At 41.6% G+C, this 25,771-nt stretch overlaps 1 protein-coding gene across 6 annotated transcripts in view; it reads left to right on the forward strand.

Annotated features, from left to right (window-relative positions):
* Positions 1–1,615: 1,615 nt before the first annotated feature.
* CRYL1 (crystallin lambda 1) overlaps positions 1,616–25,771 on the forward strand; it is a 62,328-nt gene continuing 38,172 nt past the window's right edge. The window contains exons 1-4 of one of the 6 annotated variants that reach the window (XM_062567216.1): positions 4,155–4,245; positions 8,287–8,475; positions 8,773–8,932; positions 17,473–17,599. In XM_062567216.1, the coding sequence (XP_062423200.1) occupies positions 17,480–17,599 (120 nt within the window). In that variant the 5' untranslated portion in view covers positions 4,155–4,245; positions 8,287–8,475; positions 8,773–8,932; positions 17,473–17,479. Of the gene's footprint in view, positions 1,765–1,817; positions 2,007–2,124; positions 2,142–4,137; positions 4,246–8,286; positions 8,476–8,642; positions 8,678–8,772; positions 8,933–17,472; positions 17,600–25,771 lie in introns of those variants that run through there. The other 5 variants (XM_062567212.1, XM_062567213.1, XM_062567214.1 and 2 more) reach the window with 5 other exon arrangements.

The following is a 25,771-nucleotide window of genomic DNA, read 5'->3' on the forward strand; positions in this document are numbered from 1 at the left end:
GCAGCAGAACCAGCAAATCCTGGTTTCCTACACATTGCTGTCCCTCTTTCTTATACCTTCTTGTGGCCCAGTTATCTCCACTTCGTTCCACCTAGATTTCTTAAATGTTGGTAGGTTTCGGGTCATGTGTGACAACTGTGTGGTGTTAAGGTTGTGAAGCTAAGGTGGTATCAGTTTGGTTTTCCATCCACTGTCCAATGACTGGTATTCATGAAACTTAGGAATTCAGTATTTTTTGTGATCTCTCTCTCTTTGTTAAATGTTGTTGAAATTAGCAAAGTATTAGTGAGGGATTGGACACACAAGTGATTATGTAGGCCTTTTTTTTTTCTTGGAAACCAGAAAAAAATAGCCAAACAAAGGTTCATTATACTTCATTATCGATTATGAAACATTCATTCTGGGAAGAAATACATTAATTTTCAACTGATTTTTTTCTGAAAGACAGAAATACAAAAAAACTTAGAATAAAAGTGTTTCTCAGCTATAGTAACAGTTCAGTAATAGAATCTTTGATAACAGGTATTCATTTTGAAATACTATTGTTTCTTTTCAGGAGTCTCCAGCATGATTACAGAATTATATCTACAGAATATGTAGATGAATAGGAACTACACAGAATTTGAAAAAAAAAAAAAAAAAAAAGAAAAACAAATGTAATGCAGCACTCCAAGAGGAACAACAAATACTGCAAGCAGCTTAAACAATTTTGTTGACCTTGTAATGTCACATTGTTGCAGTTTCTTAAAAGCTTTGGACAAAAGGTCAGCAAAAATGTATTATTTATTGTTAATTCAAGAAGTATTTCAAAGAATAAGGCTTTCTCTAATGCAAAGAAAACCCCAAACCCATGGACTTCGAGTTGGAACTTTACTTTGGAATTTCTTTGTGTCCTTATTGAGAAATGGATTTTGCCGCATTCTGGTATTTCTCTGGCAGAAGTGTGATGGGATGGGACCTTTGCTTCTTCATAGGCGGCGTTAGGTGCCAAATCGCGCGCCCTCATAGGTGTCTTCACCGGGAACCCACCTGAGGGCACCTCACCACCTTTGAGGATGCGGCCGTGAGGGTGCACCCTGGCCAAGGCCCTTTTCCGCGGAATGGCGCCGGCTCGGCCGTGGCTCCCTTTGGGGTGCAGCGGGCCGGCCCGGGCGCCAGCAGAGGCGCCGCTGCCTGCCCCTCGGGTACGGCCTGGGGGTTCCCCTGTGGCTGTCTGTCTTTCCAGGGGTCGGAGCGGCGCGAGGCCTCTGAAGAGCGAAGAGGAGAAACCGCCGCGGCGGTTCGGAGCCCCCGAGGGAAGGCGGCATCGTGGCCCTGTTTCCCCCCAGCCCGGCGAGGTCGGGGCCGGGCCCAGGTGAGGGGCGGCGGGCCCGCCTGAGGAGCGGCACGCGAGGCGGGCGGCTGGCGCCTCCCTCCGCGCACGCGCGTGGGCGGGAGCCGGGAGCTCCGGGGAGCGGAGCGGCGCCGCCGTCGGGGGCCCGAGGGCCGCCGCCGCCTCGGCCCGGAGAGCGGCTGCTGAGGGGCGGGCCGGGCAGCCAATGGGAGCGCTCGTCGCAGGAGCCAATGAGGGCGGCCGTGACATCGCGGCGGCCGGGGGAGGGCGGCGGGAGCGGGAGCGCGCTTTAAGGAGGAGGTTGCCGCGGCGACCCCGGCAGGCGAGGCGCGGTGCGGCGGCCGCCCGCTCCCTCGCTGCCTCCTTCCCTCCCTGCCTCCCTCCCGCGTCGCCGCCGCCATGGAGCCCGCGCGCGTGGCGATCGTCGGCAGGTAAAGCCTCCCGCGGAGAGGAGGTGCCGGCCCCGCTGGGGCGCCGTCCCGGGGAGCTCCGGCCTGCGGCGGTGTCGCTGCTCCTCTGCCGGCGCCTCCCGGGGCGCAGAGCGTCGCTGCGGCCGCCGCCGCTGCGATGTCAGAGGCAGGTGTTAACTGAGGGCGGTCAGTGGGTCTCGGGCGTATGAACTTCTCGCTCTGAGACGCCTGCAAGGAGGTTAGAGCTGGGACAGAAACGTCACGTAAGTGAAATCTGGCTAGTTACAGATCGGTGCTGTCGCTAAAATTAGGATCCTCTGCGTGTGCGTGAGCTTGGTTCGTTATAAAGCGTTTCTTTACGGAAGACCTGGAAAGCTCGGTGGTGTTGTGCAATAAAGGTACTCCCTTTGGCAGTAATTCCTGAAAGTTCCTCACTTTTTTTTGCCTATGTTCTTTATGTAATTGGAAAAGAAAAACAGTGGAGAAATCTAAGTAGAGCTCTTGGATACTTTGATATCTGAGATGTTTTGACTTTTGTGTGACTGGATTGTGCTTCATTCTCTCTTTAAGCTAGAATTGCAGCTCTTGAACAATAATCTTGTTAAAGAGGGAAAAAAAGGAAGCTGTTAGGTGATAACCAACCTGAGTTCACTGGTATTATTTGCCTTAGAAGTGCAGGCAGCAACAGACTTTCACCTGCGAGACTGCTTGAGGTCTCACCACACGTGTCTCAGCACCGTCATGTGATCGTGACAAACCAGCCGTTAGTGGTGGCACTCTGAACGCTCGCCTGCCTCAGGCGCCTGGCGGGTCGGAGGACTGGGCTCTGCGGCAGCTGCGGCCTGCGCCAGAGCTGCGCTGGACGAGGGGAGCCTCGTAGCACCGAGCAGAAGTGCAGTGGGCAGATCTGGAGCCTTAGTGGTTAACATTTCACCACTGAACCCCCAAATGGTGGTGTTTAAAGTGTCAGAGCTTTTTGGGGATCAGAGATACTAACATGAGAGAATAACTGGTTGCCTACTATTAACTAGTTTTGTACATGCTATAGTTTTAAAGAAAACCCAGCAACCTTAAAACCGATATCAAAATATAAGAAACTTTATTTTTCATTTGTCCAACACTGAATTAAGGAAACTTGCTGTCCATTTAACAGCACTAAATGCAAACATTCACTCCTTTTTTTTTTTTTTTTTGGTATGTTTCATATTTCCACTGATTCCTGCTGTTTCCTGTGCTTCCTGTTTCATTCTATTTTTGTTCTTTATTCATTTCTTATAAACAAAGGAAAACATGTTCCTGTTTTCTCTTCTTCTTTTCTGATCTGTCCTATTGCCTATCTGATTGCTTACTCCCCATGTAAGGGGAGTAAGCTTTACTGATGCCCTAGTGTTCTCACATTTTCCAGGTACCAGATGCTGCCTAAATTTAATGCTAACAGTGATCTTGGAAATGACAGGAAATGCATGTAATGATCTGTGAGTTTTTACTCACTGTAACAGTCATGGATGTGGAGCTGTGTTCTTGTAAACACTAAGTTCTTTTTTTTGTGTGTGTGATCTCAAGTTTGTTTAAGCTTACTTACAGGGTGTCTCAGTGCTTCTGTTTAAAAAGGCTAATGCCTACTATAAAGCTAATTAAGTAAAAATGTGCATTGTTTTGAGACACGTGATAAAATGTAAGTTTTTTCTCTATATTTCTCAATAATGCACTATAGATGGCATGACTTCACCAAAAGATGTTGACAGACTGCTCCTGCATGCTTCCAGCATGGTAGGATGCCTCATCTAAAAATAAGGGTGATGCTTATTAGAGTTGGGTAGGTGCAAAAGTAGCCTCAAAGCCATGTTTCCCCTTTCTACATGCTTGGAGTACTGCCAGAATTGTAGTGGACCTGTAACTTAAGTAGCTGGGCCTTTGTTTCTCTGATCATCTCTGAAGCAGGTTCCCAAACTCTTGGACCGGTGGCCGGCTGTTGATCTTCAGACCTTGAACTGAACAAATGAGTTTGCAAAAAATACTTTTTAATATGATTCCATAAACTGACTACAGGTCAGAATTACAGGTGGGGAAGCTGTTGATACTTGAGTCTGAGGTCCCAAAGTAGCAGTTCTTATTCTTTCAAATTCTACTATACCTTTTTTCTTTTTTCTCGTTATCTTGCCCTGAGCTCTGAGAAACTGGCACAGCTACCAAAGGACATGTAACAAAGGACATGTATGTAATAGTTACGTACGGGGGGGGGGGGGGGGGAAACTATTTCTGTAATTGGTCTGTCCATCAAAATACTGAACAGAGTCTGAACTCTTATTTTGCTTCTTCTAACTTACAACACTTGCACCACTCCCTAAAATAAGTGCTTCCTCATTAATTATCTAATATTTATTTCTTTTTCAGTGGACTGATTGGTCGCAGCTGGGCTATGGTGTTTGCTGCTGCAGGCTTCAAAGTGAAACTTTATGATATTGTGCAACAACAGATAACAGGCGCACTGGAAAGCATTCGGTAGGTCCCCTGACTTGTGATGACTGGCACTGAAATAAATCTGTGGGATTTCTGTAATTATAAGTGAATAGCCACATCTTACTCTTTGAAGGAAATTCTGTTAAGATCAGAAAAAGTTTGTTCCCAGATCTCTGAATAACATTTTCAAGAACACTTTAATTTTTCGGTAATAATTTAAGAGCTCAAATTCCAATTCTTGAAATAATATCTAACATAATTACATTATCTATAAGTTATGATTAAAACACACAACCTAAAGATTTTTGTGTAGAAAGACAGCATAGAATCATAGAATCAGTAAGGTTGGAAGGGACCTCTGGAGATCATATAGTCCAACCTCCCTCTCGGCAGGGTCACCTAGAGCATGTTAGACAGGGTTGCATCCAGGAGGGTCTTGAATATCTCCAGAGAAGGAGATTCCACAACCTCTCTGGGCAGCCATGCATAGTCTCATTCAGAATAGGAGGAGGCTAATATTGATTGCTAAGGAACCCCACTACAATTGTCAGTGCTCGCTAGAGCTTAAAAGTTAATGTTTTGGGAATTGTAGAAGAAATTATTAGTTCCACTAAAGATGGTGACTGCTGATCAGTTAGAGTAGAGTCCTGGAATCTCCTTTATAAGGAACAAATTTGAGGGCTTGAACATATGAATAATCTTACTGGCTCAGACCAATAATCCTCTAGTTCTTTGCCCTGTAAACCTGTGGTGCTAGGGCTAACAGCCTCGTGCTATAGATACATGACCAAACGCCAAGTCAAATCCTGCCTGCCTACTTCTCCTCCCCAAGCTACAGTGCCCACAAGTGGTTTGTCTGTTCAGTAACACTGACTGGATCCCTCTTCCAGGTATTTCTCTAACCTTCCTTTGAACTCATGTAAACCCTTTTGTGTCTTCCTTGCCAAAGGACTTTGTGTTCTTCAGGTTTACTGCTCACTCCATGAAGAGCTATTTCCTTTTGCTTGTTTTGGACCTGCCTCCTCACTTGCTTTGTTTGGCTCCTAGTTCTTATGTTAGAAGGGACAGTGAATGGTGGGTCCTATTCACCCTCTTCTTACCAGTCTAACTGTGGGTATATACCTATGAGAGAGCATTGCTAGAATGATTCTACATGCAGGCTTATACTGCTGTTTTAATGCTGAAGTTCAGGCTGCTCTGTGATCAGCCCCAAGCCAAGCACATTGGTCTTCCCCTCTTGCTATCGTGAAATGAAATGTGTCAGCCAACATTGAGAGTAAGTTGCACCTAAAAAGGGCTGTGGCATGCTGCACCTTGATTGCTTTCTGTGACAAGGCTTACGACAAAGCCTTGGAGGAATGACTTTGGAAGCCCCTTGTGAGACAGTTCAGTTGTTACTACTTTTTAAGTCTTGCTCTAGTAGGACATTAAAAGGAAAAAGAAGTTTGATAATGAAAGAGGAGAGCATCTGTTTCCCACAAATTTTCCCTGTCCCCCATCTTCCTCCCAGCTTCTGTTTCCAGGAAGGTGTTAAGTCAAACTTAACGTTTTTGTTGCTAAGCCTAACTAGCAGACACTTTTGATTTTGCAGAATTGTTGTCACAGCTGGGAGGTGACTCTGGATTATTTGTAGGAAAATAAGAAAAAAAACTAGGGCTGAATGCTCTATCTACTAATGTAGATTGCAAAACTTTTTTTAAGCAGAATAAGGACTTTAGCCTTCCAAGGCTTTTGGCTTGGAAAAGAGAAGCATAAATGACATGTGATGGTAGTGAAGTATTTGGGTGTGTCATTGAACTCTCCTGGGCCTGCATATGCTGTCTCATAGGCATTTAAGGCAGATTTTGCTTTTTGCATAAGCAGTTCTTAACTTATAATTAACCTATACATCTTGGCCGTTGTAATATCTTAGTTAACAAATTTAGTTTCAGAAGAACATAGCTTTTTATGACTGGAACAAGCTGTGCAGTTTCTTCAATCAGTATTTTAATGATTATATCTGTCAAAATACCCTTGAACTTGAACTCTTCCCCCTCCTTGGTAACTTTGTAGTGCACAATCTGCAGCAAGTCTCTTTGATTTACTGATACCTATATAAGAGCTGGAGCTTGAGTAAAAACAATCACTATGCAAAGTTATTCTTCTGGCGTAGTAGAGGTAAGCACTCAAAGAGAGCAGCAGAGGAGTGCCCGTTGAAGCTGTCCGACAAAGCCAGTCGGTAGCTACTTCTCTGTGGACTTACTGGGATTTGTTTTCTTTTGTCTCCCCAAATCCCAAATACTTTTACAGAAGTTCTTGGGTTTAACATCTCAGTAGTTTTAGTATTGAAAGGAGTTTTGTTTCACTCTTGTTTGCAGTTCATGATCTTAGTATATGGAGTTACTTTACATGTTAAGTAAGTAGAGTGCACAGAGGACTGTTTTTTGTTTTCCTTTTTAAACAAAGGAAAAACGGATTTGAGTAGTAAACAAGTCACTTTGAAAGGAGTAGGAATGAAACCTAAGTATTAAGTATTATGTGATTGACTTTCAGTATACTGACTCTTATAAATCCTAACAAAGAGTTTTTTTTTTTTTTTTTTTTAAATGTTTCAAAAGGGCATTTCAGGGTTCTTTAAGCTAGTGACTTTAACTCTTGCAGGACAGTCTGTGGGTAGCAGGCATGTGTAGTCCTGCTGGAAGGCTGAAATAGAGACTGGGATGAAACTTTGTTGATAATGACAGCCTGCATGAATCAGTGTGGAAAATCTAAAATGTACTATGTTTGTTCAAAATGTCTGGTTGGGGTCAAAACCAGAAACAAATGGAAATACTTACCAATTTGCCACAATACCAGTAGACCAGACAAGGAAATGAAATGAGTGGGTTTGCTAATGCCTAACTTGGTACAATTGATTTACTACCTACTTAATAGTTGACAGACACATGGCAATTTGTTGTGTCAGGGCACAAACAACAGTGTATTAGATTGAACTGGATGTACCAGCAGCATTATTAACCAGTGTCTGCTCTAATGGAACTTTTTTTTTCCTTCTGTTGAAGACACAAATTAATGAACAGCTTTATGCCATGCTTGGTTTCCTGAAAGCTTTAGTAACCTGCCTTGCAAAATGTTACTTTTCATATTAATTATGCTTTGTTTTAAGTCAGTGTGATTGATTCTACTTTGAATATAAATTGCTAAACTTTAAAATTACAAGAATTAGAAGAACAAGTAGTACCCTATTCCTGAAAGTAACCCTAATAGATAGTATATGTGTTATATATGTAGATATGCTTTAGCGTATGCCTGGCCTACCAAAAAAAAAAACAAAGAAAATCCCCCAAAACCGAACATTTATGGCTTAAACTTTCTGTAATGTAAGCTCTTTCAAATACTTTCTGTGCTACTGTTCTAGACGTAATTATGCTGCTGATAAAGACTGATAAATACAGTGGAAACACTGCATTTTTTTTTCTTTATGTAATTGGCTCATGTTTTATGTAGAAAAGTTTTTGTTCCATATTCATGCTTGTAATGAAAGACCTTTGAGGGTGATTGGAGAGTACTTATCGATTACTATATCTCTCTGAACTCTTAAAATATCTGACAAAGGTAGAAGGCTAGGTCGAAGAATGTGTTTTGACTAAATGTTCATCATATGTAATATGCTTCATTTATATCATCATGGACTGTGTAAAACACTTCATGATGACTATCTGTAATAGTTATTACTAAACCAGAAATTATCACAAACGTTCTTACATTCTGTAAGCTGAAAATAAAAATATTTGTAGGAAGGTGCTGAAAGCTCTGTCAGATTTTTAGAATCCATTTTTAATAAATGCATTGTTTCAAATAGGAACTAGGTAGCTCATCTTTTTGAGGTATTTAAGAAATCTCTCATAGTTGTCCAAAACTTAAGCTTGTCCAAGCTAAAAGAGTGAGATTAGCCTTTTTTCTTTAGATGAACACATTGTACAAAGCGCTTTCAGCTTTACAGATAGGGATGTGAGGGCAGGGTGTGAGGAGTAAGAGGTGGACTGCTGATTGCTTTACTCCCCTGTTCTCTCATGTTCTTTTAATGTACCTCTTCACCTCCAGATACTGAAGCTGTAAAACAAAACATATAGGAGAAAGTAGGTGGACTGTTCGAGGGTCATTCTGTGGAAGGATCAGACTAATCCTAGAATAGCAGTTTTCTTCAATCACCCTTCTCACTGAATAGAAATGAGTTCCCAAGCTCTTCAAAGAAAATGAAAGACATGTGGCAGAGCTCCCACTATATTGGAGGTAATAACTGCGTTTCAGCAGAGGCTAAAAGCTTTTTCTATCTCCAGAGATTTGAAGGAGTGTGTGTGTGCATGTTTTAAGAGGTGCTTTGGGGCTTGCTGGCTCAAAGAGTGGATGATCGCATACTCATTCTGTCCGTGCTCTGAGTAGTTGCTGAGCCAGCTAAATCTGGAAGCTGTACAGCCAAGTCCCTGCAGGCATGGTATGTACTCCCTTCTCTTTCAAACCTGTCTCCCTGCTATAGAAGCAATGGGATATTTGAAAGTCTCTTTCATCTCTCTCTCTCTTAACTTCCAGATCCAGATCTTTTGGGACAGGGCATAAAATAAAAGACTGGGAGACGTAAATACTGTTTTGACCTGCTCTGTGATTGCAAAGGGCTTCCATCTGTGATACTGCTACCTTTCTTGATCTAGAGAGTCAGTCTGGGACTCTGCCTTTGAGTGTCTACAAATCAGTTAAGTCTTAGTATTTATGGAGTCTGGAAGACCTGTTGCTTCAACCATGGATTGCTTCAAATATTATATGCCTTCTCCCTCTAGTTCTGCAGCTAATGATACTCTGACTGCGAATGTCCTTGTCCTCCTGTGAAATGTGGTTTGGGGCAGTGACTTTTCAGCTTCCAAAAGCAGAATCACTTGGTCTCTACATTGATCTTTCAAATAACTGTGATCTGAACCTGGAAGATACGGTTAGATTTATTAGTGTTTTAACTGAGAGATTAGTTCAAAAGTGTGCCCCCAATCTTCCACAATTACCATGCTTTCACTTACATCTTAGAGTAGTCTGTGTGAGATTGGGTTCCTTTCAGATGAAATTACAAACCAAAAAATGTACTTCAGGAGCTCACCTGGTGTACTCCAGACAGTAATGGTTTTTCTGTCCAATGGGACAGTCTAGAGCTGAGTGAAAATTGCACCCAAAATATGTATTTTGCAGACATCCAGTCCTTAATATGAACTGCTTACCTCTAAGGTTTATTTTTAATGTATTACATTAATTGCTAGTATAGGCATAGCCTTATTTTACATAAGCTGGTTTTGAGGGTGGAAGGGGATAAGTCAAACCTTCCTCATAATAGCTTTGGTGCAAGTGAAATCATTAACTAAAGTATTCCAGTTTAGTAAGCTGGTAGAGTTTTGTTTAAGTGTTAACTTCTCTGTATGGTGTGTATCCTCTGTACTGTCAAATCTAACACACCTTCTGATATGCAGAGACGGGAACTCGAGCCATGGTAGGTAGTGAACAGGAGCTGGTATAATACTGTAACCTATAGCAGGAATGTCATTATTTCCCCCTGCCCCCTAATTAAGAAAAAAATGAGTTTCTTCAGTGAGTTCTACATAAGTCCATTCTGGAAGAACAGAACTTTGCCTTCTGAAAACTGATAGATTCTGGTAAGATTGTATGGGACTGAATCTAAACCCTCAGATCTGAGGCTTGGTCTATTCACTGGGATTTGCTTGTATGTCAGCTTCCTCTGACTACAGATTGTTCTTCTGGATGTTTCAAAGACAATAGATTGTCACTCAGTCAAGAGACATTTAAAACTAAACTATAAAGAATTAGAGCCAAGCAGTCTTGAGATCAGAATATCATACTTTCTGTCTTAAGTATTAATTTAACCATAAATTTTATTGAAATTGATTTATAGTAGGGTGCAGTATTAGAGTAAGCAATTCTAACTTTGCCATGCTATAAGAGCACAATTGCTGTGCAAAATGAGCAGGACTTAAGGGCTAGGAAAAAGTAATGTTTCTTCTCCAACCCCTGGCCAGATAGAGAAGTATTTTAAGAATTTTGTGAACATAATGTATCTGGAGCTTGCAATGAAGTGTCCTATGTATGGCAGTTCATAAGACCAAGGAAGTAAACTGTATCTAGGCCTATGAGTTAGTTATATCAAAAATTCTGAAAAAAAAATCCCTCTGTAATTCAAGCTCATAATCTTTCTCATTCCAGTAAGAGACTGGTCTCTAGAAGATACTTGAACATACCTTACTACTTGCTGTCTGATGCTTTCTTATGCTTTGTAGGTACAGAAATGGCAACAGCTTGCTAGATGTATGTAGTTATGCAGCGTGAGCAATTCACTCACCCAGGCTTTACTCTTTTTTCCTGTTTCATGCATGTTGCACAGCTGCCTGGTAGATACTTTCCCGTGTTGACTTTCTCTTCCCTTTCTGTACTCTGTATTGCTGGATTATGGAGGTGAAAAGCTGGCTGTCTAATTCTTGGGAAGGTTGGAAAATGCCTGTGTTTAGGGAGAGTAGATACAGTTATACTCCGGAGGAGCAGAGCATGGGACCTCCCCAGAACATCCTCACCAGTCTCCATGGATAGTACATTTGGAACTCTTCCTTTCCCCTGGAGGAGACATGATAAGTAGGCATGGGATGGTGGCAGTTTGGCTCAAGCTTAGTATTTTCCACTGTACCTGTATCTTTAGCAAGCCTGCAGCAGGGAGAAAAGTGGTATATGCTTGTTCAGTCTATCCCATGTAAACGTTTAGTATTTATTCTGTCCTCTTTAAGTTGCTCTCCAAGTACATGTGTCAGTCAAACTGTAAAAGCAATTTTGACCAGTTTGAGGCAGCAAAAATGTATTTTAACTGATATTTCCTTTGTTTTTTAAATTCTCCCGCCCACCAAACCCCTTTGTATCAAGGACAAAATGCAGCACGGTATAGGTCTTGCTCAGTAGTACTGTATATCTCTCCTTTGAGGAAATACCTTCTAGCAAGACAAGTCTTATCAAAGTGCGTTTTGATACTGAGTTTCTGATGCTGGCTCATTAAATTTGTGCTAAAACTCAGACTTAATTCTTCCCTTTATTTTCCTAGGAAGTATAATGAACTATCTAAGGAGGAAAAACTACTTCATTTGCAGAACTGACTAGAAAAAAAATTGTAGATGTCTGCAAGCTAGTAGATTCTGTCTTTCCAAGGGTTGTGCTTGGCCATTCTGTAGCTGAAAATGCCTCCAAAGGTTTTACAATTATGCAATTAATTCTGGTGTGCAGAAGTAACAGGTTATCCAAAGAGGTGGCAAAATCTCCATACTTGAAGGGTTTCAGGACTTGGCTAGACAAAGCCACAGCTGACTGAATCTGGTGTTGACAATAGTTCTGTTCTAAGTGCAAGATGAACTAGATTCTTCCAAAGGCCTATTTCAGCCAGTGTTTCTGTGAATATGTGGGAGACCCAGGTTCTAGGCTGTCCTGCATGATACGAAGCAGGGATGTGAATTGGAGTCCCCCAGGGCTCAGTATTGGGCCCCATCCTGTTCAACTTCATCAGTGACCTGAATGAAGGGACAGAGTGCCTCCTCAGCAAATTTGCTGATACACCTGAGGGCTGTGCTGCCATTCAGAGAGACCTGGACAGGCTGGACAGCTGGGTGAAGAGGAACCTCATGAGGTTCAACAAGGGCAAGTGCAGGGTCCCGCACCGAGGGCGGAATAACCCTAGGCACCAGTACAGGCTAGGGGCTGACCTGCTGGAAAGCAGCTTTACAGAGAAGGACTTGGGAGTGCTGATGGATGACAAGTTGACCATGTTGTCATGGTCAGCAATGTGCCCTTGTGGCGAAGAAGGCCAATGGTCTCCTGGGGTGCATTGGGAAGAGTGTTGCCAGCAGGTCGAGGGAGGTGATGCTGCCCCTCTCCTCAGCCCCGCGGAGGCCTCATCTGAAGTACTGTGTCCAGTTCTGGGTTCCCCAGTACAAGAAAGATGTGGCCATAGTCCAGCGTAGGGCTATGAAGATGATTGGAGGGCTGGAGCATCTGCCCTCTGAGGAACGGCTGTGAGAGCTGGGCCTCTTCAACCTGGGGAGGAGAAGACTGAGGGGGGGGATCTTATCAATGTGTACAAGTATCTGAAGGGAGGGTGTTAAGGGGACAGGGACAAACTCTTTTCAGTTGTCCCATGTGACAGGACAAGAGGCAGTGGGCAGAAATTGAAGCACAGGAAGTTCCACCTGACTGTGAGGGGGAATTTCTTCCCTGTGAGAGTGACGGAGCACTGGACAGGTTGCCCAGAGAGGTTGTGGAGTCTCCTTCTCTGGAGATCTTCAAGGCTTGCCTGGATGCAACACTGTCTAACATGCTGTAGGTGACCCTGCTGAGCAGGGGGGGTTGGACCAGATGATCTCCAGTGGTTCCTTCCAACCTTACTGATTCTGTGATTTTTGATAATTCCCCTTGATGTTGGTGAGAATTTCCATACTGAATATAAAATTCTGAATAAACAAAAAACCCACAATGAAAAACTAAAGAAAATACTTCTTTTTAGAAGGGTTTGCTGGTTCTAGTGCTAAGACACCAGAAGTAATTTGACAAACTTAGTGATGGAATTCATGTAGTTCACTGGATCTGGCAACAGCGTTGGAATTGATCTACTAAGATTAAGAAGTGACTTATAATGAACTGCAGACCCAGTGCAGACTTGACAGTGTTGGCAGTTGTGCATTTACCATAAAAAGACGTAATGGCTAGATCACACTTTCCTGTAACAAATCTTTGCTCCCATTGCAGCATCTGGTTTGTGGAATGGCAGTACTGACATCCTGAGAGTGCCAGGGCTGCTATGTGCATGTGTGTGTGTGATAACTTTGGGAGATTGCAGATCTTATACTGAGTTACTTGCATTGCTGTGCTCTTTTGCTGAGCCCTGGCTGCTCGAAAGTCCTTTGCACTGTGCTACTTCAAAACTGTGTCAAAGCAGATGGATAGCCATCCCTCTTGAATACACTGCCATTGCAATCGGCAAAGTGCATTTGTCAGCTCTAGATCTCTCTGGTCAGAAACCCGGGTAATTTTTCTCTTGTGGTCCAGCTTGTTCTGCTCTTTTAAAAATTACACCTTGTAATGTATAACAGATTCTCCATGTTGCTTGTTGTACATCTGCCTTTTATCTAGGGGAAGAGAGAAACTGTTTGCTACTACTTTTGAATGGCTGCTTGCAACTTGATACTAGTAGCTTACTATTTGGCCATTGCATGTCTGGATGGCGAGCTAGTCCCAGTGCTAGGGTCTTAACCACGCCAGGTGGTGTGCCATGGCCATTGTGCCTCAGGATAGAAATTTGGAGCTGGTTATGTTTTTTTTGTTTCTTTGTTTTTGTTTTTTAACCAGACCAGATACCCTCTCATTTATCAGGGAGTAGTAGATAACAAGCTGAGCTGTGATGGGTTTGTTGCCTTAACCTTTGAGCAATGGCAGTTGGCTGAATTTATGAAGAATGATGCTGGTGTTCTCTTGTCCTCTTTTCCTCCCTCCCCCCTGTCAGTTTGGACAGTGAGTTTGTGACTCTCAGGTCTTTAATCTCGTAAGTGCTTGCTTGTCGCAGCAGTATCAGTATGAATGCTATATAGGAGCTATGTATTAAAGTGAAGAGCATGAACAAGATGAGTTAAGTTCCGCCATCGCTTGTAAGGCCCTTCTGTAAAAGCTTTTGGAGTAGAAGTTGTGACTAAGACATCCCAGAAGTTTGTGATCAGCAGTGTTAATATTGATTGGATGCTTGAGGTACTTACTGGTTGAGTTCCCAGAGTAGCATTGGCATGGGCAGTGAGGTATGACAGTAAAGTTTCAGAGCTAGACAAAACGTGAAGCAATAAAAGTGAGTAATGTGTTCTTATAGACATGAAGTATTCGTTTGCTAAAGACCTTAGGAGGCTGTTGAGCCTCCTTCAAGTTGTGCACATGACTGAGCTTCAGACTGAAGCTGTGTGTAATGTGTGTTTGGAGGTACCTGGAATGGCCTTGGGATCTGTATTCATCCTCAGGGATGATTGTCTTGAAGTCTACATCTTTGAATTAAAAAAGTCATCCAGCAGAGGTCAGTGGTGCACTGTTGTATGTACAAGCCAGTGTATCATATGCCTTAATGTATAAATGTCAGGGGAAGCTCCCTTACTTTGCCTACACTTTTGTGGTAATCCAATACCCTAAAGGGAATATAAAGAAATCACTATTTATAAGATTTGAAATTTGTTTGTGGAACAAAGCAACTAAAGAGACAATAAAACTGTATTAGTGGAGAGGACCAAAGTCTTCCCCAGGAGGGAGGGAGAGTAGACACCAAAACTGAAGTAATACACTAATCGTATTTCCTGTTGCATGATTTTGAATAACCATAGTAATTTAAATTAGCTTAATGGTCAGTAATGTTAATTGGAGGATTGTTGTTTAGAGGAAGAAGCTCTGTCCAACTTCAGATTTCAAAGAGTGAAGATAGTGGCTTTGCAGGTTGACTGAAAATGGCTCCTTTATATGTATCTGTATATATATATTGCTCATGAGAGAAATAGGAATATCAAGATAATCATCACTGGCAGAGAAGAAAGGGAATAGAACAGGGGACAGATGCTGAAAATTTCTAAAGGAGCTCATGGAAGAAAAGTAAAAGGCACATCTTAGTCTGTCACTAGCCTTTTTGAATCCCTCTGCTACCTATTGTGTAATGATGCGAGTTTCACGGGGGCTCGGAGGATGAAGCAACTGTAATAGTGCACACAAAGTGAACAAGAATTTCACCTTGTTTTTCTAAAAAGGGGGTAATTCTGTTGTACTCTTTTCAAGTAAAAAATTTGTTAAAACTAATATACAGCCTCTTTGCAAGAAGATGCTAGATTTAAGCAAGTATACCTGGGAAATCGACTTCTGAGGAACTGATAGTGAGGACCTCTTGGATTCTTGGTTCCCTACCATCTCACCTCACAAAGTGTGAAGGAGCCAGAAGTTTGGACACTCCAATTCCTGTTTCTTTTACAGATAAAACACTAACAGCCTTTAATGAACTAGAAACCATAAAAGAAGTCTTAGATGGAGCTTCCTGTTTCTTATCACTTGCCATGCAGATTGCTCAAGAAGCAGAAATATGGGCTTTTTAGCTATTGATTGGCGTGTTGTCAAGGAACCAAATGAGGAACTTGTCCAGAAGGTTGATAGATTTCCTGTTGTGGTTTCTGTGACATTGCCGGCGGTGGGGGGGGAAGCTGTGTTCAGACATAGATACTTACACCATAAGATGAGATGGATTGCATACTTGGATGTGTAAAAAGAGTGGGCAAATGCATCTGAAATGCATATACGTGTTGACAGGCTAGGTCAAATGAGTCTAATTCTCCTCCAGATTTCCTGAACAAAACAAAAGCTTGATTTTTTTTTTTCTATTAGACCTATGGATTCAATACTTCACAGAAGGGTTGAAGTTGGAAGGGATCTTCAGAGATCATCTGGTCCAAACTCCCTGTTCAAGTAGAGTCACCTAGAGCATACTGCCCAGGACTGTGTTCAGACCCCCTTTCAATTAACTTTAAAATGTTACTTGAAAAGTGTAGATGACTTACAAAAAAGTTTTCCTAAAGCAACTGAGAGCCAGTCTGATAAGATACCTACCTGTTTAGGATCGCTGACGTGAAGGTGCCTGCAGCTGTCATCTTGGCAGGGGGCTGAGGGAGAGCTGCCCTAGAGTGTACGTGCTGAAGCTGGAATGAAGAAAAGGTCTGGGGCTGACGTTATCCTAGGCCTGTTGCTGTCTGTCTGCCCTGCTTCATAAGGATGAGGGACTGTGTGTGCTTCTGGCTGCTGTAGAAGTCCATGTCAAACACACAGGGACCCATCTCTTCTGAGGACTCTAGATGCAAAACCAAATACTGTTACTGTTTGGATACAGGTGAGGTCTGAGCAGGCGTATTAAGGACTGGTGTATGTCAGGGTGTGGAATTTAGCTGGGCCTGTGTGGGTAAATTCTGCCCATGTAACGTGCACTGTCCTGTAAAGTCCCTAATAAAGACAGTTATGTGTGCCCAAGTACCATAGTCACATGGGAAACACATGATGGATCACTGGCAGTTTCTAAATTCAATTAATGTGTTGTTACACTACACAAAGCATGTAGCTTAGTCCACACTGCAGAGCTGCTCTGTTTGCTCCAGCTCTTCACCCCCGCCCCGCGCTTTGGTGGAGTAATTCCTTTACTATATAAGAAAATGTCCTGTCCTGTCCTATCCAGTTCCCCCCCCTTCCCCCCCTCAAAAAAAAGGGCTAAGATTTCAAAGCTAGGTTGATAGGGAGAACAAAGAACTCCTGCCCCGATAATCATTAGCTGAATTTTTTCTTCTCTTCAGAATGAGTACTTTTTTTTGGCTGGATAATAAATGAAGACTTAGAGGAGTTGTGGCTTGAGTTAACTGTGACAGATTTAACGATAATAATGGTTGTATCAAAAATTTCAGGTTCATGATCCAGTAGTTTAATCTCACCTAATTTGGGGGCAGTTATGCCTCCAAATGATTTGAACAAATTTGAAAATGTCTTGCTTGCTCTTGTGGCATGTGTGTGGTTTTATTTTTTTGTGGCTTTTTTTTTTTGGGGGGGGGGGAGGCAGGGAGGGGAGTGATGCTCAAGTTGTAGAGAATCCTTCCTTTGGAGAGTGGCATGTCCAGTGAGAGCAGCAATGTATATTTGATTTGTTCAGTTTAAGCTCTGGATGCTCAATTTAGTAACTACTTAGGTTTTCTGGCATTTGCTCTGCAGTTATTACTTGTATTAGGGGGAATGTTTGTTTACAAATGACTCCTGGCTGTAATTTTTTCTTTTTAGTATAGTTAAATGGTGTTTTTACAGAAAAGATTCACAACAAAAGATGTATTGTTTGTAAAACTAGAGGAACAACTTCAGTAAAGGCCTCTCTTCTCATGAGAAGAAAAACTTGCTGATCTTGCACTGCTGAAAGCAGGCTTGTGGCAGTGACAAGCTTGGGACTAGGAATATATCCTAAAGCCATACATACTTAAAGACAAGAAAAGTCTTGTAAGAAAGTGATGGTGGTAAAGTGGGCAGAGAGAAATGACTGAAATTAGCCTCTATATTTTTGAATATAAACATAAGCCATGGCATGGCAAATTACACAGTACTGCTGGGTTGTTAAGAAGCTTTTAGTAATGACTTTAAAATGATAAATACTTAAAATGTTTGTGGTGTTTCTATCAGCAAACAAATGAAGGAGCTGGAGGAGTCAGGATTCCTGAAAGGAGCTTTGAATGCAGAGAAGCAGTTGGCTCTCATTACTGGCTGTACAGACCTGAAGGAAGCAGTAGAGGGTGCTACTTTCATTCAGGTAAGCAAAGATTTTGTAACTCCTAGCAAGCTAGAAAAAAGATAAATTTATTTTGTGTAGTAGGTCCATACTGGAGAGTTCAAACTCCTGATTGCTCGAGGATGGTTGTGCTGGCTGACTCATGGCTGACACTGGCTAAGCCTGGGGTGACTTGCTGATCTCTGTGTGTGATGTGGACTGTACCTATTAGAGGGAGGAATGTAGAGGGGAGGTGGACAGGAAATTCTCAGGGGAGAGCTCTTCTGCTAGGCAACATCACACACACACACTAGTGTTGGGACTAAAAAATACTACTTCTCCAGGTAGGAGAAATAAGGTATATAAGGAAATAAGGTAAATAAGTATATAAGATAGGGAAAATAGCTCTGCCCACAGGAGACTTTTGTTCTGACTGTGCTGGAAGTTAAGCCCTTTCCTGCTTGGACCTCAGACATAACCAAGTTTAGTGCTGTGGAGTGTGTACCCTGTCTCTGTCAGAAGTGCTTGTCATGGATGTTATAAAGGGTGCTGTGTGAAGGAGGGATAAAACTGCAGCCCAAAGCAGCTGTCCACCTTAGAGTATAAAATGGGTTTAATTTATAGGGCTGAGTTTGTGCTGCTAAGTAAAATTAGTTTGAGGAGCAAGCTGAATTACTGGACCTGATAGTCTGTGCTGCTTAGATGTTAGTATGCTCATTGATGTGGGCAGTTCAGGGAATAGTGGCAGAAAGGACCATTTACAGTAGACAGTATGAATGAGTTTGCATCAGACTTGGTACCTTATATACTAAATGGTCCACCAGTACTATTCCAGCTTTGTATCATTAACTAGCTCTATATGTATGTATGCTGCACTCCAGGACTTAGAATTTGTCCTATTTCAGGCTATAAATCTTCCACTCTGCTGAGCTGCAGCACATTCCTAATAATAATAGTAAGAGCTGAAAGGGGACAAATTAAGGATACTACATGCAGTCTGAAAGAGACTCCATGTTAAGTAATATGTATTGTGGATGTCTGTTACTTGATTTCCATACAACTATGTGCATCAATCTGCTCTTTGGTCTAAGTGCTAGAGATGGTTTGCAGCTCTGTCCTGTTCAGCGGTATGGTACATCCTGTGGTGTTTTCTCCTAGTTCTCTCTCCCCGCCTTTCGGTGTCCAGCCATTGCAGCTAAGAGATTTCCCAAGTCAGATATTGCTTCTGTCCATTCAGAAGAATGTCTGAACACGAGGAAGAACTTTACTGTGAGGGTGACAGCACTGGAACAGGTTGCCCAGAGAGGTTGTAGAATTTCCTTCCTTGGAGATACTCAGAACCCAGCTGGACATGATCCTATGCAGTGTGCTTTAGGTGACTCTGCTTGAGCATGGGGTTGGACTGGATGATCTCCAGAGGTCCCTTCGAACCTCAGCCATTCAGTGATTCTGTGATACTGTAAACTTCTAGCATCTAAGCAGTCTATCATCATCAGAATTTTTTAAAATCTTGTGTTCTGCCAGCCTGGCTTGATATCCTCTAACTCATCTGCTGGAAGACAGAATTCAGAGAGTAAACAGTTTTATTCCTGCTGAGGATTTTAGACCTCTGTCATATCCATTCAGTCTCTTCTAGAATTTGAGAAGTTCTGGTTTTGCATAAAAGACCTTCCCTATCTTCAGAAAGCTTTGGAGAACTGCAACAGGGATTGTTGCTTTCAGAGTTCCAGACCTTTCCCTTTTCCCAAGTTGGCTTGGTGCAGGGAGGGAGAATGGGAGACAGAGCAAAGCCTCACATGGTAGTCAAGATGTGAAGATTTTTAAAGTGTCAAATTTGGAAAACTGGCCATTTCATATTACAGTTTTCACTTACATATCACTTGCTTCTACTGAATTTAATTTATTACTTAGTCTTGTGAAGTCCTACACATGTTTGGGGTAGTAGTGACAAGTACTGAGTTAATATTATCAACTAACTCTACTTGCTGCCCACCTGTCCTTCAGGTGGATCAAGCACTGATCTTTGAAACTGCACTGGTCAGCATCTTCCACTGAGTAAGAACTGACCATTATTCCTACCTTCTGTTTACTATCCCTTTACCAATTACTGTCCATGAAAGGACCTCTTATCTCTCACGTGGCTGGTTAAATTCCTTGAAAGCTTTTAGTGAAGGACTTTGTTGTAAAACTTCTGGAAATCCATGTGGACTGTATCAGCCACGATGGCTCTTCAGCTATAAGATTTCTGAATCAGGTCCTGCATGCTACTTCAGACTAAATTAGGAGCTGCATTTTTTTTATTTTTATTTGTTTTCCTCTCAAGTTTTCTTTTAACTAGCTGATCTATGAAGCAGGCATTGGGCAAATGTTGCAGAATAAGTAATTTGGGTTTGAAGAGGCCTCTGGATGTCATCTGTTCCAACTCTCTGCTCAAAGTAGGACCAAAGTAGGATCCAAAGTAGGATTAGCTTGCTCAGGACATGTCCAGTTGAATTTTAAATATCTGTAGAATAAAGACTTACAGCCTCTTTGAGTAACTTGTTAGGATGTTTGATTACCCCCATTGTAAAACTCTTTTGTAATACTGAATTGAAATTTCCCTTCCTGCAATTGGTGTCTCTGGCATCCCATTCTACCACTGTGAACCTCTGAGAAGAATCTGGCTTCTCTGTGAGCTCCCTTTAGATAGCTAAAGACAGCAGTGTTGCATCGGTATTGTCTGAATTACCCTGACAGCAACAATTTCCGTCGAGTAACTCAAGCTTCCTATAACTATTTTATATTACCTTAGCGCTTCTGGTGTCTCTTAACATGTTGTTATTAATTGAATTATATAGTTTACAAAAAAAGTTAAATGAAGTAGACACAGCATGCCAATGGATAACAAGCCTTTAGCATGACACTGTTGGCAGTGCTCACTGCCAAGCAGTTTCAAGGCACAGTATTAACTTTTGCTTCCAAACAAAGTGTTACCATATATACAATGTAAGTGGGAAAATGTGTTTGAGCTAATCTTTACTATTTGTATTACTTAAATAGCATTAATGAGGATATCAGAGTGAAAAAGATACATGAAACAATTGGAAGGATTGAGTAAGGAGAAAATTTAGAAAAGTAATGTCATGAGCCTTTAAAAAGAAGGTATTGACATATTAGTTTGCCTCTTCTCTCATATGAGCATTCATATGAAGTAACTCACGTGAATGATTTGATGTGCTTCATATCAACTGCAGAAGGAAATCAGTCTGTTTTTTTGCTTTAAGACTGAGTGTATATCCAGAAAACAAACTGATGATAGTAATGCTGTTTCACTTCTTACGACTTTCCTGAGCCACTTAAAATCAGTGCATAAGCTGTATCATTTAGGTGAATGTGTACTGTAAGCTTTTTTCTATCAATAAAAAAATTAATTTTAAAATCATTTTTTATTAGCATAAAACTCCATGGAGACAAACAAATTGGGACTTCTGTACCGTAGTGTCCCCGTCATAGGAATTATAGTTGAGATAAATATTTCTTAGTACTGTATACCTAAATTTACATAGTAAATTTATGATCAGTTTTGGTTTTGTCATTGTTATTGTTTTGTTGTATTAAATACTGAACATACTGGTATTCTTTTTGCTATTAAAAACAGATTTGGGTGGAAGCATCTCCAGTTACAAAATAATATAGGCTGAATAGAAATTAGAGCAGTATTTGCATGATCTCTTACCACAGTGCAGTTAAAATAAAGGCATCTCTTACATGCTTTGTTTCATTATTCTGTTAGTAAATTGTTCCAAAGCTAGCTAGCTCTCAGAAGAGGATAATATGACTAACTACTGGTAAGATCTAACTTCTGACACTTGAGCTACTGTGTGTTCTGGCAGCAAGCAGGGGAGAGTGACTTGGCTTTACAGCAAGTGCTTACAATGAGTTGCAGTTGCAAGGCTTAGCGAGGCTTGGTGAAGCCACATATAAGGGGTGTTCTCTATGAACCGATCAGCCATACTTTGGCGTGGGGGAAAGCAGACTGGTAAGGGGCTAAAATTAAGCTTGTAATTTAATTACTCTAATGGAGAGAACATATAACCCTCATAGTCTGAGGGGGAGGGGGGTTATGTTTTTTTTTCTCTTTTTAAAGGAACTCTGCCAAAAAGGCTCAGAACAGTGGCTTTTTTTTTCCTCTTTTAGAAAAAGGTGGGCACCCCCCACTTTCACCTGCAAACTCTTTTAAACTGGTAATAATAACACTAATAGGTCTTAAGCCTGATCTGTTTTGGATCTTGTTGGCTGTTTAATCTCTGGCAGACATATATAGAAAAACAATGTTACAGCTTAAAAGGAACATTGGAAAAGATGGGAGGTGCCTCAAAATGGGATGCAAACATTGACTTGGGAGTCTTGACACTACGTGTTTCATAGCTCTTGTCAGAGAAACTTATTTTTAAATCTGAAATTTTCCTGGTACCAATTTCTAGACACTAGCTTTTGCTTTTAATTTTTCTGGTGGCTTTCAAGAACCTTTTTTTTCCCCCAGAGATAGAGGGGTGTCTTTAGGGGTGTCTCCAGGCAAAGTTGAATTCGGCTGCCCTGAGCCAGTGAAGTGGAAGGTGATCTGGATTGAGAAGCTATATGGCTGGGTCAATGAAGTACCTCCGTAACTGAAAAGCTGTTGATGGGCAAAGTAGGTGAATATTGCAGTGACATAGCTACTTCTAGACTAGTTGTCTGGTCAGCTCTGAGTATTGGGTATGTAAACATGTGTCTGTTTGCTTTCAGCTAGGTAGATATAACCTTAGGCCTGGTTTTATCCTATCTATCTTAAACACTTAGAAGCTAAAAATGCAACTTTTGTTGCTGTTGAGACAGCTGATTCTAAATGGGTTAACTGCCTTGATATCTTTGCATAGGATTGGGGAGAGTTTAAGGGTTGAAACAATAAAAGCTCAAAGGCTCTTGCTGTGAAGTACTTTATAAGGTCATTTTAATAACTCTTGTCATCCTTTTATACAGTTGTAATGACTGTGTTTGAGTCAAACTGAGAGATGGTGTTCTAGGAAGCAGCTTGCCAGTATCACTCCGGTGGTGCTGCATTGGCTGTTGTTTCTTCCTGACAGGCAAAATTCTTTCTTCTTAGCTAACTCCTATTCCTGCATCCAGGTGTGGCAGAACTTCTTACAGCATCACCCACAAAACTTCCTAATCAGTTGATTTTCCTGCATTGTCTAATTATACCTTTTTTTTTCCAGGTTCCAGCCTCTTGCTTTGCAGTTACAGCTGGCTATATTCCTTTTCCCTAAATCTCATCTAACTGGCAACTTTAAAACAAAAAAGTTCTTTTGGAGCAACTTAGTCCTGGAGGACAGCTCATTTTCTAACTGAAGTGGGAATGTATGATCGTAGGCAGGGCTTTCCTTAAGTCTTGTGCCACGTGAACAGAGCTATGTCTATATAAAAGCATAGTCAAGTGCTAGTGTATAATTTGGTAGGAGGGTTGGTTAATCAGTAGTGTTACAAAAATAAATAAATAAATAGTGGTGTAATCCCCCCTTTTGACTTGTAGTGTGAGTGTAGTTTTATCCTTCACTCCTAACACTCTAAAATTCACTCCTATCTATGCTGGTTGTATGACAACTGCTCTTGTCTACCATCATGAACTTGGCTGATCAACTTGTCCTTCTTCTGAATGTTTTGTCAGACATATGAACCTTATGGAAAAAGATGCATCTCTCAGTATCATGATACTGACCCTAGATGAAGCTTAAAAACAAAACAAAACAACAGCTCCCTTCACGCCCCCCTGCCGCCCCAATCTGCAAGTTTTGACTCTGAATGGGGTAACATAGTTCTGAAAATTAGCACTTCCTCAACTCCTGTTTTGTATTTCATATTAAGTAAAGGCTGAACAGACATTTGTAATGCAGTCATTTGTTCTGAACAGTGTACAGTGGCAGTAATTAGATATTTTATTGCTCCAGTTCCTTAATGGTGTATGTTTCTGAACTACAGAAAAGTACAAAATGTTTGTCTCAAATGCTGGATTTCACCTCACTGGAGTGGTGTTTACTTCTACCGTATCACGTGGGTAGAGATTGATTTCACTTAAGAGCTAGTGATTTAGCAAGAATCACATTTCATACTGATATGAACTAATACATTCAAGACGCCTGAGTAGCTGTCAAATCTTTAGATTTGAAGGGAATTATAGCCCTCAATTTTTTAAAAGTAGATTAGCCTGAAAATACTAATGTTTTAACTCATGCTTTACAACTGCTACCTGACAAATTAAAAGCACAAACTAAAAGGCAGTAGATTGGTGAGATTAAATTCAATTAAAGCATTTTTGAATATGAACTTAAGACTATTTTAAAAGCTAGTTACTTGTAGATTTGCTGTAAGACACTTTTTGAATTCCAATTCGAAAATATTGTTGCAACAAGTTCAAAACCTATGAATCAGAGTTAAATTTGTATAGGGGTTCCCCTCACTCTAGTCCTGTATTCCTCAACAGAACAGCATATGAGAGGATCCTGCTTTTATTTAACTTCAGCCTACCAACTATAGAGTTGTCCAAAATTGGGCTGGAAGAGACTTCAGAGGTTACTTAATCCAACACCAGCCCCAAGGCAGGATTGGTCATATGCAGACAAATGTCTGTCAGAACGGTTTAATCTGTTCTTAAAAACATCATGTGATGGGATTCCTTCTCTGCCCCTACAGGTATTTTATTTCAGAGCATACCTGTCCTTACTTTGAGGAAGTCTGTAACTGACTGAAATCCCAGGATGTGAACATACATGACTATACCTTTCTGTTTTATTTACTGTTTTATAGTTATGTCAACTGGCAATAATCTGGGCCCCCTCATTAAAGAATTGCCAATCTGCCTTTAATTAAAGAAGCTGCTGTTTTATCCTATTCTCTTATGACTGGTTACAGGATACTACATCTTTTTCAGGTCAGGAATAAACACTTGATTGCTCATGTTGCTTTGGCTAGCTAGAGTTGTTTTACATCTTAAAGTCTTTTGTCTACAAACATTTTGTTAATGATCTGGTGTTTGAACATGTGCTGGGAATCCCATTTTGGAGGAAGGTGTGTGCTGAGGGAATGAATAGCTGTGGGATGAGGTGAGGGGTAGGTAAACAACCTGTTGAGCTTTGGTCACACTGCCGTGCTTGTATCCCCATCTTGTTTGGGTTCCTGCATTTCCTGCAGGTGTTTTGAGTCTATCTCCTTTGATCTGCCCTCCCTGCACTGGTGCACAGCCAGGTACTTCCCTTCCTTCCCCCTCCCTTCTTTGGGATCCTAGCTCCTGGCAGGGGCTCAAATTCAAATCATGTTCTAACATAAAAAGAATGTCACTTTCTAGAGTCTGTGTGTGTTTTTTAATCCTCATTCTAACTGATCAAAGTGCTGGCACCACGTTGCAAGATGTGTGTAGTCTGGGGACTCCTTTGGTAATAGCTGAATGCACGTCTAATGTCTCTGCCCTGTGTCCCCAATGATCAAGGGGAGCGCTCATCTCAGCAGGGAGGTACTGGGACAAGAGATGAGGTAGAGGAGGTGACTAGAATGATCAAGCGATGGAGCAATGACCTGAGAAGGAGAGGCTACAGGCTGGGGCTTTTTGGTTTGTAGAGGAGAAAGCTCAGGGGAGATAGGACACATTACAGAATCAGGAAGATGGTAGATAACTGAGTGCGAGACTTGTTCTCCGCATCCCACAGTACAGGAAGTGGGAAGCTCAGTGAAATTAGTAAATCACCTTAAAGCAAATAAAAGAAAGTACTACGTTACACTGTGGGCAGTGAACTTCTGGCATTGCCAGCCACAGGAGGTTGTGTTGGCAGGAAGTATCAGCAGGTTCATACAGGAATTTGTCAAATTGGGGGACAACATATTGCCAGAGGACATTTTGTACATTATCAGGGAAAACATGAATAACTTTTGCCTCTGAGCCACTGCATTCATTTCACTTGTTTGGGGAGATACCTGTGTGTGTGTGTGTGTGTGTGTGTGTGTGTTTTCAGTTGAATTAAAAGACATGGAGAGAAAGGTAAACCACTTCACAGTATTTTAGTCTGTCCACCTTTAAAGAGATATCTGAAGAGATCCTCTGAGATAGCTAATGAAGTGTGTGTGTGTGTGTGTGTGTGTGAGAGAGAGAGAGAGAGAGAGAGAGAGAGAGAGAACAGGTATACCTTAGGTAAATGCTTACATCACATT

This window comes from Rhea pennata, chromosome 1 (assembly GCF_028389875.1).
Source record: "Rhea pennata isolate bPtePen1 chromosome 1, bPtePen1.pri, whole genome shotgun sequence".
NCBI classification, from domain to species: Eukaryota; Metazoa; Chordata; class Aves; order Rheiformes; family Rheidae; genus Rhea; species Rhea pennata.